This window comes from Chrysemys picta, chromosome 10, assembly GCF_011386835.1.
Source record: "Chrysemys picta bellii isolate R12L10 chromosome 10, ASM1138683v2, whole genome shotgun sequence".
NCBI classification, from domain to species: Eukaryota; Metazoa; Chordata; order Testudines; family Emydidae; genus Chrysemys; species Chrysemys picta.
In genome coordinates, this window is record NC_088800.1 from 86,328,869 (window position 1) to 86,348,897 (window position 20,029).

The 20,029-nt window shown below is 47.6% G+C and overlaps 1 protein-coding gene across 1 annotated transcript in view; it reads left to right on the plus strand.

The window, feature by feature from the left end:
- Positions 1 to 2,287, plus strand: part of RBBP6 (RB binding protein 6, ubiquitin ligase) — a 39,316-nt gene extending 37,029 nt beyond the window's left edge. The window contains 1 exon segment of the mRNA XM_065560306.1: positions 286 to 2,287. Within this exon segment, the coding sequence (XP_065416378.1) occupies positions 286 to 1,864 (1,579 nt within the window). The 3' untranslated portion in view covers positions 1,865 to 2,287.
- Positions 2,288 to 20,029: the final 17,742 nt, after the last annotated feature.

Below are 20,029 nucleotides of genomic sequence, written 5' to 3' on the forward strand. Positions count from 1 at the left end.
TAATCTAGTGCATAAACTAATTAAATGCATAGTAGGGAGCTGCTATATTAAATTATGGCTCATAATTCTTACCCTGTGGGATCATCCTCTCTTGCCCACTTTTATAATATGAATTTTTTCGAAAGGAATATTGAAGATTTAGAGTTTCAATTGTGAAATTAAACAAAAAACATTTTATTTTTGTTAATCAAAGTGATGTACAGATAATCTGCTGTAACTGGATTTTAGGTCTTTATTAATGTATATATTTTACTTTTTTTCCCCCCCCCCCCCCTCCCACCTTAGCACTAGCTCTACTGGAGGCAGCCCTGTTAGAAAGTCTGAAGAAAAGCCAGATGCAAAACGAACTGTCATTAAAACCATGGAAGAATATAATAATGATATAACAGCCCCCGCTGAAGATGTCATTATTATGATTCAGGTTCCTCAGTCAAAGTGGGATAAAGATGACTTTGAGTCTGAAGAGGAAGACGTTAAATCTACGCAAGCACCTTCAAATGTAGGAAAACCTGCTAGTGTTGTAAAAAATGTCAGTGCTAAGCCCACAAACCCTGTGAAACACAATGAAAAAGAAAATGAGCCTTTGGAAAAAACACAGAAAACTGCAAAAGAAGCAAATTATGAAAGCTCCCAGCATGAAGCAAAAAGTTCAAAAAATTCTGTGTCAAATGAAAAAGGGAAAACCAAAGACCGGGATCATTCTGTGTCAGACAAGGACACTTCTGAGAGAAGGAAGAGCAGTGTTCAACCAGAAAAAGGCCACTCAGAACGTGGGACTGAACAAGGAAACCTAAAAAACCTTTCTCAATCTTCCAAAGACAGCAGATCCTCAGATAAACATGATACTGGGCGTGGATCTTCTGCTAGAGATTTTACTCCTAACAGGGACAAAAAATCTGACTATGATAGCAGCAGGGATCATTCTAGTTTCAAGCGTAGAGATGAAAAGAATGAGTTAACAAGGAGAAAAGACTCCCCTTCTCGAAATAGAGAGTCTGCATCAGGCCAGAAGAGTAAACCAAGAGATGAACGTACAGAATTGTCTAAAAAGGGAACTGTAGAGTCCAAAAGGAGCAGCTATAGCCCTCAGAGGGACAGAAGACAGTATGATCACAAAACAGCGTATGATTCCAAACGTTCATCTGATGAACACAAATCTCTAGATAGAAGTTCAGGTAAAGAGAGAGAGAAACACATATCAGAAACAAAGAGCAATAAAGACAGAGACACAAGTGGCAATAAATCATCTTACAAACACGGATCACCGGATGCAAAAACTGAGAGAGAACACGCTACTGGGCAAAGTGACAAGAGCACCGTCAAACCTAAGCCTCAGTTAAGCCACTCCTCTCGACTCTCTTCTGACTTAACTAGAGAAACTGATGAGGCTGCATTTGTACCAGACTACAATGAAAGTGACAGTGAGAGTAATGTGTCGACAAAAGATGAAGACTCTATAGGAAGAAATACTAGAGAACTGAAAGAAAAGGCAGTGGATAAATCTAAAGAGATTGCAGTTAAAGCAACGCTTGGCCAACCTGGCGTAAGTAGAAATCAGAGTCAAAGTAGTCCCAGTGTTAGCCGCAGTCGTAGTCAAAGCCCTTCTGAAAGTCAGACTCGAAGCCACAGCAGCAGCGCAAGCTCAGCAGAGAGTCAGGACAGCAAGAAAAAGAAAAAGAAAAAAGACAAAAAGAAACATAAGAAGCATAAAAAACACAAGAAACATAAGAAACACACTGGAAATGAATCTGAATTGGAGAAAAGCCAAAAACACAAACACAAGAAGAAAAAATCCAAGAAGAGCAAAGATAAAGAAAAGGAGAAAGAGAAAGATGACCAAAAAGTGAAATCTGTCGCTGTATAAAATGACAGATAAGAGAAATTGACTTAATTATTAAGTCATCTGTATTAAATTTTGTTATAATGTAAACAAATTCAAGCTTTGTAAATAATGACATGAAAGATCCTGTGCTGCACTTAAAATATTGCTGCTTGATTATTTGATTTTTACATCAGAGCTTTATAAAGTGAACATTTTGTACAGAATTGTGAGTTGTGACCATGTAACACGAAAGGTTTTGCTGAGGCATCTTATTTTTAACCACCGTTAATTAGTTTGGGTGGAGTTTACTGTACTGTGAAAATTTTCACATTTGAATTTTTTTTTAATTGCCTGGCAGAAAAAGCTGATATCAGTTCTGAAATATCAGCAGAATGATTTGCAGAATACATTACAGCCCTGTTATGTCCCTTTTTGATTACAATAAAAAGTTTTCAGTAAACTTTATTCAATGTGATGGAATTTGCAATAGTAGCTGAACGTAAACAGGGTATGGGTAAGAACAGCAGCAAACAAAAATGACAAATGAAAGCTTTTAGGCAGCCGAAATGTACTGAACGTAATAGAACAGTTTTAACCGTTTAAAAAAAAACAGTAGAACTTGAGGAAAGTTTTGAGCTGCACTAATAAAGGGGGGTGGTGCAAAAAAAGAGCTTTTTTTATGTGCCAGGTTATGCCAACTAGATGTTTTTATATTTAAAAAGGTATATTACCTGAATCAATAGCCACTCTACGTAGCCGGTACTGACTTTTTAAAATGTCATATATATAAAGCTGTCACGTGTCAACATTGTTCCAATTTATGTTAAAGAACCATTGCCACACTCTGGCAGATGTTTACAAATGTATTTTAGGAAACATGTCCTATATTCTGTATTTCCTTTTGTATCATTGCTGATCACCAAGATATTTGTGTCTTTAAAATAGAAGCTCTTGCTTTATAACGGGCTGTTTTCTACTGTGATGACAGTTCCTTTTTATATAAACATTTTGAGTGATGAGCGGAAATACAGAAAAAGTGTAAAAGTAATGAGTTTGATCATTTAAAGATGACCTACAGTGTCACTTTCTTTATTAAAGTGACAGCAGTGTTCAACAGTGGGAAAGTTAACATGGTGAGAAGTATTTTTCACTGTGAATTAAGAGCCAAATCCTGATACTAGTTGAAGCTGATGGCAAAACCCCTTGACTTCAGTGGCTCTGGGATTTGAGCTAAACTGAGTTCTGTTTGGAACTATTTAAATTAAAAGCGGCATTTCAGGGCTTCCTGCCTGTGGAGACTATTTTCTTCAAAAGTGGCGTTGTTTGTGGTGGCAGCAGTTTGACCAGTCAGGAGAGAACGTAAACTCATTCCAGCCTGTTTACGGGGCGTGGCCTTCATGCAGTAAGCATGGGGTTAAAGATGAGCATTCAGGTGCTTGTGCTAGCTAAAACAGTAATAAATCAGATGAATTTTGGACTCCATTTCCCAGCAGCAAATTTCCCATTTTTATGGTAAGGCATTTTTCTTATAGTGGACTTAAGGCATCTTCTGCTGTACAAAGGAGTAGCAGATTTTAGGGATAAGCCAGCAAATTTTTGCTTTGAAGAACCAAAACAATTAGGCAAATGTATAGGAAGTAGAGTTGTTGCATGCACATCTTTCTAAATGTTCCCACATTCCAATCCAGTGCAGCCATTTCATAGCTAAGTAAACAGCAAAATGGGCTGGTATTCGAATGCATCTGTAAAAGTGACCCCTTCTATTCTCTGTATTCCTGTATCTCTTACTCATTAGAACGATGCCTCTGAAAATGGAAAGGGGTCCCCCTGTTCGGACCTGATGAATACAGCAACCTCCTTCAGGCTCAGGCTTCAGTTAAATTCTTAAAACTCCAGTTAGAAGAAAATGTTAACATGCTCTTTATTGTCTAGGCTCAAAATAAGACATCTGTTTAGAAATCAGGTTTTGGAAGTTGATTAGCACCGTGTGCCTTCACAAAAAAGACAAGAAGCTGTAGTTCTTCATAACCCATTGTTAAAAAAACTGTCAAAGCCGCTGATTTTAGAAGTTCAGTTTATATATCCTTTGCATCAGAGCTATAAAACCTGTGTTAGGGTTTTTTAGGAGATTTTTCACTGTCTCTCCCCAGTGAATTTTGAGGTAATATGTGCAGAATCTTCCTTTCCAAATTTCTTGGGATGGAAAAGACTGAAATACAGCTGTTGTGTTCAACCTTGAATGTAAGAGGATGAGGTACCATTGTCACTTTTGATCAACCTCTTATATCCAACAAATTTCTGAAGGAAATGTGCTTTAGTATTAATGTATTCAGTTTTCATGCAGTCCATAGTGTGCTATGAAGGGAGTAGCTCCAAACATGTTTTTGAGACTTGTGGGGTCAAATTAATCTCTGGTGCAACTCCAGTGACTTCAGTTTAGTGAAACTGAGATGTCCTTAACTGAGAATGTAAAGAGAACTGGATGCACACAGCAAAAGATGCTTTTCTAACATCTAAACCAGCTTTTCAAATTTTGACAAAATGGCCAAGTCCCTTTGATATAAATTGCTTCCACAGAATGACCCATGAGAGTTTCTGGCTTCCAACCCTGGGAAAATCCACTAGTGTTCCATCTTGTCTAGGGTTTCGTTTATTGATGAAGGGTCTCTCCCCTTGATTCAGTCTTTAATCAGCCATCAGAATGCATTTGCAATACAGAAGGAATAAGATATTTGATGCTGTGATTTGAGCTGAACATGGAATGGCCTGTCAGAATGAAATCTGGTACTTTAAGGTAAAGAGCAGGAATTGGAGATGTGGAAATGGCTCTCGTGAACTACAGAGGACCTAACTGCCTTTGCGATCTATTCAGCACAATTAAATATTGAAAGTAGCCTTGCAATCAATGATCACTTCAGTTTTACAGGCTGATAAATGTTTGGCAACTAAGGCTCCACCCACCCCCACACACCCCCACACACACACACACCTGTTTTTACTGGAGTTCCGGAGATTGTAAGTGCTCAGCCATTACTTGAAGACATGGAGGTGAGGCTTGTCTCTACTGAACAGCTCTCTCCCAAAAGCGTGTTAGATGTTAACAAAAACAAACCAAAATAAGAGCTTTGACCAGTATGATTAAAACTAATTCTTTCTAAAATCAGACTTCACTAGTTCTGCCATAAACTTACTAGGTCTGCATTAGCCATTGGTGGTTCTGTGGAGAAACAAGACAATCTGAATGTTTAATGTAAAAACAACCCTCCCTCCCCTCCGACACACACACACACACACACCCTATGGAGGGGGCAACAACAACAACAAAATCTGAATACACCTGTCAGCCCCACTAGGCCTGCCTTGTACACAATGTATGTTGTTGCCACTGCCTTAGCCAAGGCCAATCAGGTGATTGCATTTCATGCAACTGCTGGAAGAACTGGCATTGGGCTAGTGACAAGACAACCACTGGCTCTAGAAACTGCAGTCACATTGTTGCATCATTTCAAGTAGAGAGAAACCACAAAACATTGTCATCTGCCCAGTGAGATTTATATTGATCCTGAAACTAGGAATTTATAAGTTTGAAGACTACTACCCTGCCTCTGCAGCAAAAATAAATATTCATTGCAAAATGTACTGCCTATTATGCCTCTGGATAAAGGTTTTAAAAAACTTTTTGTAGATCTAGAGAAACATGCCCTGGCCTTTAACAACTACACTGGTTTCCCAAGTCCCACTTGTCAGTGAAATTTGTACCTGTTTTAGTTTCTCTTCTGAGAACATGGTACCAGTGATCAGTGTGATGGCTGCTTCTCACCCACACTTTCCATCCCCCTCCCCCAAATACTCATGCACAGGTGTTTTTAAAATAAGCCATTAAAATGTATATTGTGGTATTACCCAGAGACTCCAGTTAAGGCTGGGGCCCTGGTAGAGTTGGGAACTGCAAGAACGGCCAATCCTGTAAGAAGATACATTGTTAGAGCAGAGCTCCCAAACAAGTCTGGTTTATTGTGCTGTCTCATCTTGGTACTAAATTGTGCTAGAAGAAGTTAAACACACATGGATTGCTAGTTTTAGTTGATTGCTTTTGTAACTTATGAAAAGGTGCCTCCACTCTAAGGTGTGTTTGTACATTTTTATAATTGTAAATAAATTTAAATACTTTCCTAATACTGGTTTCCATGTAAACACTTGTTGTAGTTGGCACAAGGATGTTTAATGGCCAATAACAGATGGCCCTTAAGGCGCACTCTCTTTTCAGATATAGTCTGTGCTATGAAAAGAAAATGAAAGCCCTTGTATTAGATAATGTTTCCATGTAATGCCTCTGCTCCCATCTCTAATGTTTGGTAAGCTCTGCCCAGGAACTGTCTGCATCTTGTTTTGGACAGCACTGAGCACCCTGAGTGCTTAACAAATGAAATAGTTGAGAGATGTAAAGATGGTGTAAGTGCAAGATCATACCACTTATTCTAAAGCACTGGAATGTTCTGAAATTGGTATATGAAACTCAGACCTGGGAAAGCATTTAAACCCCTCCTTCCCCATTCATGGCTGCTTGGTGTTCGATACGTACCTTAATGTGCTGGAGCAAGAATCAAAAACTCCAAAACTGCTTCTGTCTCCTCTCAGACCCTCAGCTCCATGCCAGCCTTAAAGGAAAATGGAGATTGGTATCAGGAGAGGGGGAATTTCAAGCAAAGGTTTGAGTCCCACGATATAAAGCCTGAAATTTACACTGGGGAAGTCATCTGGCTAAATAGGACTTTGATGTACTACATGGTCTTTCTTAGTTACCACAATGGCCTTGTAATTACAGGCATTGTGGTATAATTTTTATGGTAACTTTTGTTTTCTTCCATCTCCTATAATGTTCCACACCCTTAAACAGCGCAGGCAGTGCAACCGATTCCACTCCACATGGTCTTTGATCACGTGATGGTTGTTGGGGGTGGAGAGAGATTGCTGTTAATTTCTACCTGTACTCGGAAGGTCTATAAAGCTACAATGTTTCTCACTGAATTATTTAGGCTTCTCGCTGCAGTTGAACACAAGCTAGGAAGTACAATGTTTGAGAAAGTCAGTTGGGTAGCAGAGACGAGATGGTCTTGGTTAAAACCATTCAAAGGTTAGGGTCTGTACTGGAGGGGGAGCATGAAGCTTTGCTGTGACTGTCATCGCTGTATACTGAATAACGGGAAGAAATCTAGTGTAAGGTCTGTAGCCTTTGTGAGCTTTATCCAGCCCTGCAACGTGTGGGCCCCTGTATGAACATAGTCTTCAGCCTCTACAGCTGCAAACTCATTGGTTAGAATCTGACTTAACCAGATGCTGGCTTCCTTCTGGAGACTTATGAGAAACATTTCAAGTAGGAATAATTCCACTTGAACCTACTGTTAAATTCTCTGCTTTTCTCTCTCCGGTACTAACCCACCTCCCCATGAAAAATAAGGTCTGTGTTAAGCTCCTATTTACTACTCACCATGTGAGGTCCCAGCCCTCCGTGTGTCACCCAGTGCCTGGATTGGGCTTAGTGTGACCAAGTGATGCTGTGGCAGCAAATGGAACTAGATGAGTATGTTTGTGATTAAAAACAAGAAGATAGGTCGGGTCAGCCCATGCTTTGTGCGTGTGTTTAAAAAAAAAAAAGTGGCAAAGCCCTTGTCCTAGGGCACTATGCGGCACTACAGTCCGTTGGTGCATTTCTCTGGTGCACCGGAACTGCAGCCATTAGACAGAGACTCATGGATGGTATCTGACTGGCACCAAGGCCTAAGCCTCAGCTGTCCAGCCCTCGGCTGGCTTGCCCGTCTCTTTGCAGCCATTCCCCTCGGGCGTGGCTGTGCCGGGTTGTGTACAACGTTGCTACGTGACACCAAAGGTGTGTGATGATTCTTTGTACAGAGCTGAGGGGCACGTGCTCGGCTTTTGCTGGGTAAAGAGGACGTGGTCCCTGCCCCGAGGAGCTTGCACTCCATCTTAGAGTCAAAAAGCAACTGAGGAGCACAGGTGGGGAGGAGCTCACAGGGACTGAGGCAATCTGCGCAGGGAGCTTTGTGCAGCTACCTTCAGGGGTCGCAGAGGTGGGGAAACGGAACTTTTAAGGAGCCCTTTCAACAATAATTTCCTAATGATTCTTGTAAATCAAGTAGCTGCAAGGCCAGGCGCTGTGTGGCCGCTTGGGGCTTGGTGCCCAGCACAGCTGGTGCAGAAGGGAGTGGAAGCCTGAGTGGGGAAAGTGGGTGCTGGTGTCTCTTCCCCAGAACTGATGAGAGATGTCAGGGCCCTGGATGCCAGGGGAGGCGGATGTCCTAGGGAATCCTCCTATTTTGCAACTCTGCTCCGTGCAACAGGCTACAGAGGGGGCCAGCTCTGCAGCACAGCCCTGCACCACTGGGGGGGATGCCGGGGTGTGACTGCAACAGCTGCCTACAAGCAGTGTTTGCAGTGAGGACGTTGGAGCCCAGGTGAGCTTCCCCAGGGCAGAGCGAGTGGGGGAGAGATGGGAGACTCTGAGGCCCTGCTGGGGAAGGGGTCACCTGGGCCTAGAGTTTGGGGAGGGAACAGCTGGCTCTGAGGTTTGCTGGAGACCCTGGGCAGGTGTAGAAAAGGCGCCAAAGCAAATCCTGAGGCAGCCCTCGCTATGAGGTGGCACAGAGTGAGCCCCATCTCCCCTCTGCCTAGCACCACCTGGAGGGGACTGCTTCGCCACGTGGCCCGGAGACCGCAGCTTCCACTGAGGCCCTGCGGCACGCTCCGCATGCAGAAAGCGAGGCTGCCTGCTAACCGGACGCAGCTGATACAAAGCTGGCTGGGTCACTGCTGGCCCTGCACGCTCCTACCCCATCGTCCACAGCCCTGGCACCCTGCACCTGGGCAGCCCCAGAACACGGGAGGAGTCTGGTGTGAGAGCAAACTGCTCCCCCAGGATCCTGATTGGAAACAGGTCCTGCCTTCCGAGGGTCAGAAAACTCCCAGAATGCTGACAATGCCCCGAATCCTCGGCCTCTACCCTGCCCCACTCTCCAGCCTTCCCTGCCAGCTCACCTTGTGTCTGCCAGGCACGCAGCCGTGCTGGGCGAGCCAGGAGGAATTGAATGCAAACAAGGGGTGCCTTTTCCCCTTCTTCTAGGTGCAACCATCAGAGCCTGGATATCGATGGGAGAAATTAGCCCTTGATTGTGCAATAAAGCGAGGCAGGGTTGTGTCAGCCTGGTAATTTAGGTAGGTGGCATAGCTGTACTTGAATTCATCTCCTTGTAAAACCTCTTTGTAAACTGCTGTGAGCCCATGAGAACATAAGAATGGCCCTACTGGGTCAGACCAAAGGTCCATCTAGCCCAGTGTCCTGTCTTCTGACAGTGGCCAATGCCAGGTGCCCCAGAGGGAATGAACAGAACAGGGAATCATCAAGTGATCCATCCCCTGTCGCCCATTCCCAGCTTCTGGCAAACAGAGGCTAGGGATACCATCCCTGCCCATCCTGGTTAATAGCCATTGATGGACCGATCCTCCATGAATGTATCTAGTTCTTTTTTGAACCCTGTTATGGTCTTGGCCTTCACAACATCCTCTGGCAAGGAGTTTCACAGGTTGGCTGTATGTTGTGTGAAAAACCCATTCTGGAGACAACCACAAGATCATTCTCTGTGCCCAGAAAACCAATATTTCACATAAACTGTGGGTCTCCTGGGAGTTTTGTACTCTTTTCTCTTGGCTGCAGCCTCACTCACTACACAAGCTCGCAGAGTCCCAGTCCATGTGAACTATTAATGGCAAATAAGGCTACGATTTTGTCACGTAGGTCGCGGAAGTCACGGAATCCAAAGACCTCTATGACTTCAGCCCCGGTGGCTGGGAGCTGCAGAGTCCTGCCACCTCCTTCAGGGGCAGGGAGCTGTGAGGTACCCCTGCTCCCAGCCGCCATGGGCATTGGGGGTACCCCACAACTCCCAGCCTCTGCAGGGGACACGGGGATCCCTGCAGTTCCCCACCAGCCATGGTGGTAGGGAGACCCTGGCAGCTCCCCACTGCTGCTATGGGGTAGGGGGGAACTCTACAGCTCCCAAATAAGGGGACCCCCACAGCTCCTCGCCAGCCGCAGCGGGGTAGGGGGACCCCAGCAGCTCCTCTCCACCACCATGTGGGCAGGAGGACCCCTGCAGTCCCCATCTGCCATGGGGTACATGGGGACCCCTGCAGCTCTACACTGCCGTGGCGGCAGAAGGATTCCCACAGCTCCCCTCCGCTGCTGGGGAGGGGGCAGGGGGACCCTACAGCTCCCCTCTGCTGCTGGACGCAGGGGGACCCTGGTGCTCTGAGTCCCCATGGGGGGGGCAGAACTCCCAGCCACCCCACAGCTGCCCAGTCCCTTCCCATTTTATCATGGATATTTTTAGTAAAAGTCAGGGACAGGTCAGGTGAATTTTTCTTTATTGCCCATGACCTGTCCCTGACTTTTACTAAAAATATCCATGACAAAAATCTTAGCTTTAATAGTAAGTGGCACCACAGCCTCTTCTAAGTGAACAGCTGTTGCAAGATCTGTGGTACCCGATATTGCATTGTATTCTAGGTTATTTCTCAAGCACTCCAGTTGTGCTGGGCTCTGTGCAGACAGACATACCGACACTGTCCCAGCCCAAAGGGCTGACAATCTGAGCAGCTAGATAAGACGTGAAATGATCATTAAACTTCTGCCCACTATGTGCTTTTTTTCTGATTTATTCCTCTTCACTTTATTATTTTTCTTTTATACATCACCCAGAGGGGTGCTAGATGTCTTCTAGAACAGGGAGAAGACAGGGTCCCTTCCTCAAAGAACAAAGGTCTTGTCTACACTGGGATTCCAACCACGGGTGTAGCAGTACCAGTGCAAACCCCTAGTGTGAATACAGCACATGCTGGGGCAGTACGGTTTGCGTAGGGGTAAACTGCACTGATGTAGATTGTGTCTACACTAGTGCAGCGCTGCCAGCAGTTCAAATCCCAGGGTAGACGAGGCCTTACAGTCTAGGGCTCCAATTCCTCAACTCGATCCATGCCAGCAGATCCTTTGCTCCTGGCTGCACCCCACTGATTTAAGGCTCTGCCTGCACAGAGCCAGCTGTAGGACTGGGGCCTGGGTTTAGATGTAATGGAAGTGGGAAGAGGGCAACGCAGGAGGTCATGTACTTGGCTTTGTAACAGGGCAGCCAGTGATCTTTCCTGTCTTCTGACTAGTGAGAGGTTCACAGAATGTGCAGGTCTGCAGCTCCCCACTGAATAGGGGAGGACTCGCTTTCTGAAAATCTTGTGTGAATTCACACTCTAGTTTTTCTGGGTCCATGTAGGTAGCCCATTCAGCTTTGCTTCTTGTGAGCAGTCGAAACCCTGACTGCCCTAGCACGGAACAGGCTGTCCGCGCTGGTATTCATCACCAACACCCCTAGAATCTTCGATCTTGATGCAACAGTCAAACCTCTGGACTGGTGCGGTTGATTCGTTATCTAAGTCATCAAATCAGGAATTGGAAACTATGCCATGTGACTTAGGTAGCTAAGCAACACCTGCAGGTCGCAATCCGATTGTAGAATAGTGGCATGGAACAGCTTGTGAGCTCGTTGCATGGGGGAAGCAGTGCGACTCATGCTGTCGAACAAATGAGAATCCCAGAATTTGCTCTGAGAGAAGTCAGCCCCAGACAGATGAATTGCTCCTCACAGGCTACTTGCTTAGTGGCTTCATGCCCAGGATTATGCACCTTCCATCCCAAACTGCTTGCAAATGAAGGCTCCCAACCCCCATTATGCCCATTTTTAGAGCTGAGGAAACTGTGCCTCACCCAGGACCACACAGGGAGTCTGGAGTAGGACCCAGGAGTCAGGGCCGGCTCCAGGGTTTTGGCCGCCCCAAGCAGCCAAAAAAAAAAGCCGCGATCGTGATCTGCGGCGGCAATTCAGCGGGAGGTCCTTCACTCCGAGCCGGAGTGAGGGACTGTCCACCGAATAGCTGGACGTGCTGCCCCTCTCCAGAGTGGCCACCCCAAGCACCTGCTTGACAAGCTGGTGCCTGGAGCCGGCCCTGCCAGGAGTCCTGCCTCTCAGCCCTGTGCGCTAGCTGCTAGACCATCTCCATGTGCCAGGGTGCTGAGTCCCTGTGTGCATCAGACGGGGGTGCTACCTTTCTCTCTCACGCCCCTCGATGCGGCTATGTCCCTGGCAGGAAGAGGAGGGCAAGCTTTGGGAACGTCTTTGGAGAGGGGCTGGAGGAAGCCAGGGCCTTTTCTCTTCCTGTGACATCACCCGGGTCCATCTCTGGGCCTACCTCCTGCCCAGGCAGCGCATGGCTTGTGCTCTGTGTGACAGCCTGTTTGGAGTGAGCTTTGATAGCAGCAGGAACAGGTGCAGTTACACAGTGGCTAGGGAGTTAGAGCTGTTCTCTCTCTGACAGGATGGAGCCCGAGGGGAAATAAACATCAGGCCTCCAGACTGAGGCTTTGGCCCCTGGTCATGCTCTTTGTGCCCTCACCAGCCCGGACTGGGGAGCTGTGCCAGGGTTCTCTTGGTGCTGGCGTTTCGGTCTTGCTCCAACCAACCCCTTTTGTAGCGTGCAGTGCGGCGGAGTCCACATCGCTCTCCTGAGGAGAGCCGGGGGGTGGGCACTGGCTTTTTCATTTGGCTGAAAATTCTGAGATATTGAATTTTTTTTCTGTTCCAAAATGGAACAAAAACAAAACTCCCCACAAAACAAAAATAATAAGAAAAAATAGTTTCCAGTTAATCTAAATGTTTTGTCCTGAGGTTTAACTTTTTAAAAATGTTATCTTCAGTTATATAATGTAAAACTTCCAAAGATGGAAATGAAATGTTTTGAAATGGAAAATTAAAGGTTCATTTGGTGAAGGTCAAAGTGGAACATTTTGACCTGAGCTGAACGCTCCCTTGGGATTTTTTTTTTTTCCAGAAAGATATTGTGTCAAAAATGCCACATTTCTGTGAAACATTTTGTTGAAACTGCATTTTCTGAGGGAAAAATATCGTCAAAATCTCCTACCTCTACTCTTGAGTACTAGAGAGTGGGGCTTTTGCTACTTCCCCCCTCCCTCCCCCCATGCACGAAGCGGTTTTTCTACTCTGTGTGTGCTTTCTGTGGGGCTATGTAGAAGAGGCTTTGGGCACATGACTTCATGTTATTGTTAGCCCAGACTCTTCCCCCTCCTTCTGTCCTCACACTAAAACATCACCCGAGCTTTGATCCGGGCTAGCTGGCACAGCTCGGGTATAAACTGGAGCCAGGTGCTGCAGGTGGTAACCTGCCCATTTGGCAGTGTGGAGGCAGGGTAAACCACGGAAGTGTTGGTAGTCCTCCCGTGCCTTCCTACAATCCCCTGTGTGCCCAGCAGGGCAGCCAGGTTCTCCCACAATTAACCGGGGAGAATCCGAGAGCAGCTCGGCTTTCGGTGGTGCTAAGAGCCAGGGGATGTGGCCCCGGAAGCCCTAGCGACGCACACGGGGGAGTGCAGCATCGAGCTCTGCAGTGTCTCTGCTCACCACTGGTGCTCAGCGCCGGTTTCTCTGCAGTGAAGACCTGCCCTGGGGCCCAGCCGAGCCCCGGTGCGAATGAGTGAAGCGCTGCTGAAGCCGGGGCAGTCGGGCCTACTGATGCCAGGGCTGAATTTTGCTTTGAAACCTGGACTTTCTGCTATGGGTGAATTCATTTTACTGGGGAACAGTCAGAGTTCCAGCGCCCTGTGAAACAAGTCAGCGGTGCTGAGAGCCTCGGCCTGCCAGAGCCCCCCCGTCTGCCCTGGCTGCTGGGTAACTGCGTCTGTAGGCCGCTGACCGCAGCACTGACGCGGGGTTCAGGGTGCAGTTGGTGTCTTACCCAGTGTGCTGCATCTCGGAAGCTTGGCACGTGGGGAGCTGCTTGTGACAGCGGTTAGAGACACAGAGATCTTCTAGGTCTAGTCAGCAGGCAAGGAGGGGACAGCAATGGTAGCTCACGGTTGTAGCAGACAGCCCCTCTGAACCAGACTAGTTAAAAGTGAATCAGGGCCTTGTGCTTCTGAGACCCCACCCCGGGCTGCGAGGAACGAGGACGCAGGGCGAGGCGAGCAGAGAGGGCACCTCTGCGGGGATCCGGATGGAGGCTTCCTAAGGAAATGCAGAGCTGCCGCTCCCAGGGGGTTCGCGCTGGCAGAGCCTGCTCACCCGATAAATCCCTACTGGAGCCAGAGGTAACACAGCAGCTCAGCTGGACCATGGCTCTCGACCAGGACCCCTCCTCCTGGCTCTGGGGCACTGGCATTCTGTGTAGGGGTGAGCTCGGGGCTGCCCCGTGCACTCAGACACAAGGACCGTCCCTGCCCCAGAGAGCTGGCCGTGTAGGGGGCAGTGTCCTGGGGCTGCCTTGGGGGGGAGCCTGTTGGGCGTGCTGGTTTAATTGATGGCAGGTGAAGCGTGGTGAGGTTACCCTTTGGCCTAAGCGTTTTCATTCTAAAGGCCTGGAGTCGGCTGCTCAGAATTTTCTCCGCCTCTCACATTTTGGGCTGAAATGTCCCAGATCTGGTCTGCCTGGCTGAGTTATTTCCGAATGAGCCATTTTTGAATGCAAAGGCGGAGAATAAAATATCCCAAATGCTCAGCCCAACTAGACCCTCTTTTCCTCTCTGGAGAGCCACTGCTACCTCCTTTATCGCCCAGGTGAGGGAACCCACTGAGCCCTATCTCAGCAGGCTCAACACCTGCTAACAGGCTGGGTGTGTCGCAATCGCTGCCGGCTTGCTTTGGTAATATACTGTGGGCGCTGCCCTCAGGCAGGTGAGACGCCTTTCCACCGCTCGGGGTTGGTTACATAAGAATTATTTTCAAGGCTGTGGCTGTGGGGTGTTTGCATTGGGGAAGGCAGCAACCTGCATCTCCTCTCTGTTACTATTACTTGTCATGGCCCTACCTGCCTGATGGAAGAGCTGGAGTGTGTATTGGGGGGGGGGGGAACCGCTGGGTTGCCAGTGGCATGGCATAGACCAGGGTTCTGGGTGTCTGGCAGGGGGTGCCGTGGGTACATGGGGCTCTGCATCTGTTGGGGGGCTCTGCACGCCTGCTGTGGGGTGTCATGCCTGGGGAGGAGGAGTCTGTGTGACCCTGGGGAGGAGGAGCAACGGGCATGCCAGGGAAGCAGCAGGTGTGTGGGCAGGGCCGGCTCCAGGCACCAGCGCAGGAAACAGGTGCTTGGGGGCGGCCAATGCAGAGGGGCGGCACGTCCGGGTCTTCGGCGGTAATGTGGCGGTGGGTCCCTCAGTCCCCCTCAGAGGGAAGGACCTGCTGCCGAATGGCCACCGAAGAATGAAGCGGCGCGGTAGAGCTGCCGTCGAAGTGCCACCGATCATGGCTTTATCTTTTTCTTTCTTTTTTTTTTTTCCCCCTTTTCCTCTTGGGGTGGCAAAAAAGCTGGAGCCGGACCTGCGTGTGGGGCAGTGCTGGGGGGGGCGCGCCGGGGTAGCGCTGGCATTGCAGCTAGCACACGGGCAGGCCCTGCGCTTGTGGGGCAGTGCTGGGGGGCGCGCCAGGGTAGCGCTGGCATTGCAGCTAGCACACGGGCAGGCCCTGCGCTTGTGGGGCAGGGCTACGCCTCTCTCCTCGTTCTGTGCCCAGCAGCGAGCTCAGTGGCACAAAGCCCCCGAGGCTGGGGGCGAGTGGCCAGCACTGCCCAGACACTGCCCCATCAGCGGGCTCTGGAAGGGGCCTCCAAGCCTTCACTGCCCCGTTGGGGGCACGTTTCCCCTGTACATGCAGCCAGGCTCGGAGCCTGCAGGGCCCCACACTGCAGCAAGGCGCTGCTGGCTGTTGCTGTCAGCCCTGCGCTCTGCATCCCCAGGCAATTAGAACCCAGGCCCGAGAGTGGAGTTTACTCTGCTCCCTCCCCGGCCTGTCCCAGAGCTGGGCGCTCTTCTTGTGGTGCTGCTTTCGGGTCTCTCTGGCTCTTGCGTGGCCCACAAAGGTCTCCGAGCCAGCGCCTGGGCCCTGGCTGCAATGCCTGGGGTTTGCATTTGCTCCCTGGAACTGGCACGGGCCAGTCAGAAGCAACAGCAGCTCCTCCCCTCTGTTCCTGGGGCCTGATGCATGGCTGGCAGCCTCACCCAGCCCCAGCAAGAGCCCCCTGTCCCCAGCCTCTGGGCAAGTGAACCTGTGGGACGGGGGGCTCCGGGCTGGCCCGTTAGAGCTGGGGTCTGGAGCTGGCGTCCCAGCGGCTTTATTACAGAAATGACATAGTGACGCGTTAAACGTTGTGTAATCATTTGTTTGTACGTCAGTGGCCCCGAGTGACCCCAGCCGATATCGGGGCCCCTTGGGCAGGTCGCTGCCCGGTGGAAGAGTCTGAGCGCACAGTCCAACCAGGCAGGTCAGCCGCCGTGTGGGTAGGGGGAGGAGAGCGGCGGGGCAGGGCCGGAACTTGCCCAAGGTCACCCGGCTAATCCGTGGCAGCGCTGGGAAATAACCCAGGTCCCCTGAGTCCCAGCCCAGTGCGCTCTGGCTGCTGGTTTTGTGATGGGTCAAATGTACCCATCAGAGCGTCTCTAAGTAGGTATAAAACCATGTTAACTCCCCCCCTCCCCCCCCCCCCGTATCTCCTTCGCTGCTCCTCACCCATGGGGTAAAGCCCGTGGAGAAACTTGACTGACGATGCTTTATTCCTCCTGGCTCAGAATAACAACACTGAGCACTGATACAGCCCAGAGCCATAGCAACCCTCTGCCCCTCGCCACCCCCTCCAAGAGAGGCAACGATCGCCCCTGTTTCCAGACAGGGAAACTGAGGCACCGAAGAGGTCAGTGACTTGCCGATGGTCAGTAACAGAGGGGAGGGAAGGGAAGGGGTACAGTACAGACCAATAACGCTTTGCTATAATAAAACCACCTGGTTCACTGCGGAGCGTCTGGACGGGCTGCAGACATCTGCTGTCCTTTGTCTGATCAGCTAGCACTGCTCTCCAGCCAACCCCCTCCCCGAGCCACGGGAAAACAACTCAGCTCCTCTCAGGTAGCACGTGTTCCTTCAACCAGGGCATTGGCAAAATCAGAACAGCGTATGGCAAAGACTTCACCGTGGCCAAACAGCCAGTCTGCTGGATGCCAGCGAGGTGGAGAAGCCCCTGAACTGTCGGACAGCAAGCTGGGGTGTGCAGCAACTGGCTGCCACAGAATCTGAGCAATTAAGTTCCCTTCCCCCAGCTGAGGTGTCTCGTCTCCCCCCCCCCCCCCCCCCCGGCAGTGCCCTCTCCCATGTTGGTCCTTTGCACCGTCACATAAACGAGACCAAGTAATCACAGACTCAAAGCTTTCTATGTTGGCTTTCCCAGAGAACTGGGACCAGATCCTCCGCTGATGGAAACTGATGTATTGAAGACAATGGGAGTTTTGCCATTGACTTCAATGAGGCTGAAGTTTCACCCTTTGTATTTATCAATGATTTAAGGGGAGTGATGCTGATTTACATCAGCTGAGGAGCTGGCCCTTAATTTCCACTCTCCTGCTTGCAGTGTAATCGGGGGTGATTAGAGTGACGCCAGCACCTCACAACTAGCGTGGGAATATTGCCTGGAAGTGAATTTCAAACTCCATATTCAAGTGTGTGCAGCTGAACCTGATTTGCACTCCTCCAGCCAGGCCCCAGAAGAAATGTTCTGTGACCTCGCTACATGCCATCAAACCTAACCGATGCTGATCGCATCTCCGCTCTCGGAGATAAAGGGTTCTCTGTGAAACGCCTCGCAAATGGCCTCCAAGAACAAAGTGACTCAGGAATAACTTTAAATAACCATTAAATCCACGAAACTCACCAGGAGTTTGCCCGCAGGAAAAAAGGCAACGTTTGTCAAATGATTTTCTATAAACTATTTGTTCAGCTTTTCTTATAACCAGTGATTACAGTGGGTGAGGAAACGCTTCCTTTTTATGCAGAACTATGCTCCATCTGGCTGTAAAGAAAAGGAATTATTCAGCCTACTTGAGTTCTGTATTTATCTGGCTGTGCAGGATTTGTCCCTATAAAATGCATCAAATCGTGTCTTAGGTCGCTACGTTTTTGTAAATTCTAGTTTTGAAGATGATTAATGTAATGTTTTGTTACAATTTACGTTTCAGTTGCGATATAGGCCAGTATTTTAAGGTGTCCCTGTGGCTCGGGTAAAATGCTGCAGGGCTAGTGTTTTTAAAGTTTTCTATTACATTTTCCGCAACTAAATTGATATTTTTGCTTAGATTACCATGAAAAACCATCAAGCAAATAAACAAAACAAAACCCCCGCCAAACCCACAGCCCCACTCCTACGCTCGTCTCCCAGGGACGAGATTTACCTTCTATGTAGCTAATATGGGTTCGTCTGGAATTTCAGGAGGGATGCACTTTGTGCTGCTGATTACCAATCTCACATTTTTATTGTGTCTGTTATTGTCCAAACCAAACCCCCCAGTGAGTGTGGCTCTAATTATGTGTAAATATCATCTGAGAGGAAAGTATTTTCTGAAGATAACACCCCTTTCTTATCTCCCTGTTTACAGCGTGTTGTATCTCCTGTTTGGGCTGGGTAGTTGCAATCCATACAATATGCTCTTACAGCTGAAATGTGTATTTATCTGTGTCTGTCCTTTCTATCTGAAAAACATATTACACATGTGAGGGCAGAATAAAAAATAAAGCAGTTGTGTTTCCTGAAATGCATTTAACGTTTTAAATAGATGCAGATGCATTTCACCTTCAGCAGATGCTAAACAGGAAAAGGAATGTTAGCAGAATCCAGGGACTTGTTGTTATCTGTCACTTTTAAGTTTTTAACACAGTTTGATTTGAATACATTAATTACACTGTTATTTAAACCGTCTGGGAGATTTCTGCTTTAAACATTCAAAGATCTGTGCTTGTTGCTGAACTAAAGCTGTTCATCATGATTTTTCCTCTCTGTCTATCTGCAATATGCACATATATCCTATCTATACAGATCTAAATAAAAAGTCTAGGGGGGTTGTGTGTCGAGATGTTACCCTGGTATTTCCTTAAAGAAAGTATTTATGGGAGTTTGCTTGGATATAATTTCTTTCATTTAGCTTCCCAGGTGTGTAATCTCAAAGTCAATTTCAATTAAAATTGAAATATTGCACTAATCCTATCCTTAGTTTAATCCCCCTCCATGTAGACTATGCTAGAGATTGATAAATCATAAAGTTAACCACTTCAAAAGCTAACACAGTTATTTTTTCACTTTAAAAAGTCATTTGTCTATTTTCACGCACGTTCATAAAATAACAGGCTTAGTTTGTACAAAATTAAGTGATTTTTGGCTAAATGTTTGACCAAAAAACCTAGTATTACTAGAGCATCTACATTGCATTCAGTTCTCTGTACACCAGACAGCTTCCTTCCTAGAAGGTTTAATCATATTGATTATAATTTCTTCTGCCTAAAACCCAAACACACCCCAAACATTTTGCCTTTGAATTAAATCTCGGCAGCTTCTGTTCACCGGCCTAGGTTTAGAAATACAAACTTTAAAACCCGAATTTCTAAAGATTTGTAATCCTGTCATTTCAACTGCAAAATTCTCGCTCCGTGTTCTCGGCCATTCTGAATAATATTAGTTATTTCTGTTTGGCTGCACCTACAAAATACCTTTCCAGTTCTCTGCTGGCTGTGGCGACTCCGGCTTCATTCCGATTTTGTTTGTATTTATTTCAAATAGTTTTTCCTTAAGTGCTGCTCAATGGAAATTTTTTTTTTTTGGATCATTGCAATATTTTTTTAGTAAGAAAAATTTTGTCATGTTTTTAATCCAACGCTACTTTTTTTTTTTTTAACTCAGCCACTGCGCGCCGACATTTTAAATCTGCCTCAACTGTTTGCTTCCTTCCGCCGTGATAAGTTTCTCCTTCCTTGAGTCTGTGGTGTGTACTGGGATGCGAAAGGCTCTAGATGTCAGATGCCTCCCTTCATTCTTCAGGCTGCAAGCTTCCAGGTAAAGCACGTTCCACCGATTTGGGGCTTGATTTTTGTGTGTGTGTTTGTGCAGCTTCTTTGAAGCAATTTTTTTTCCTGGCATGTGTATCAATTGTTCGGCGCGTTCGCATGAAATGTGTGAATTGGCACCGTCTGAGCCGAGCTGGGTGCGTGTGGGGGAATAAAGATGCCAGCGTGCCAAGAGTACAGATGCTGCATGAACTGTGCAGCC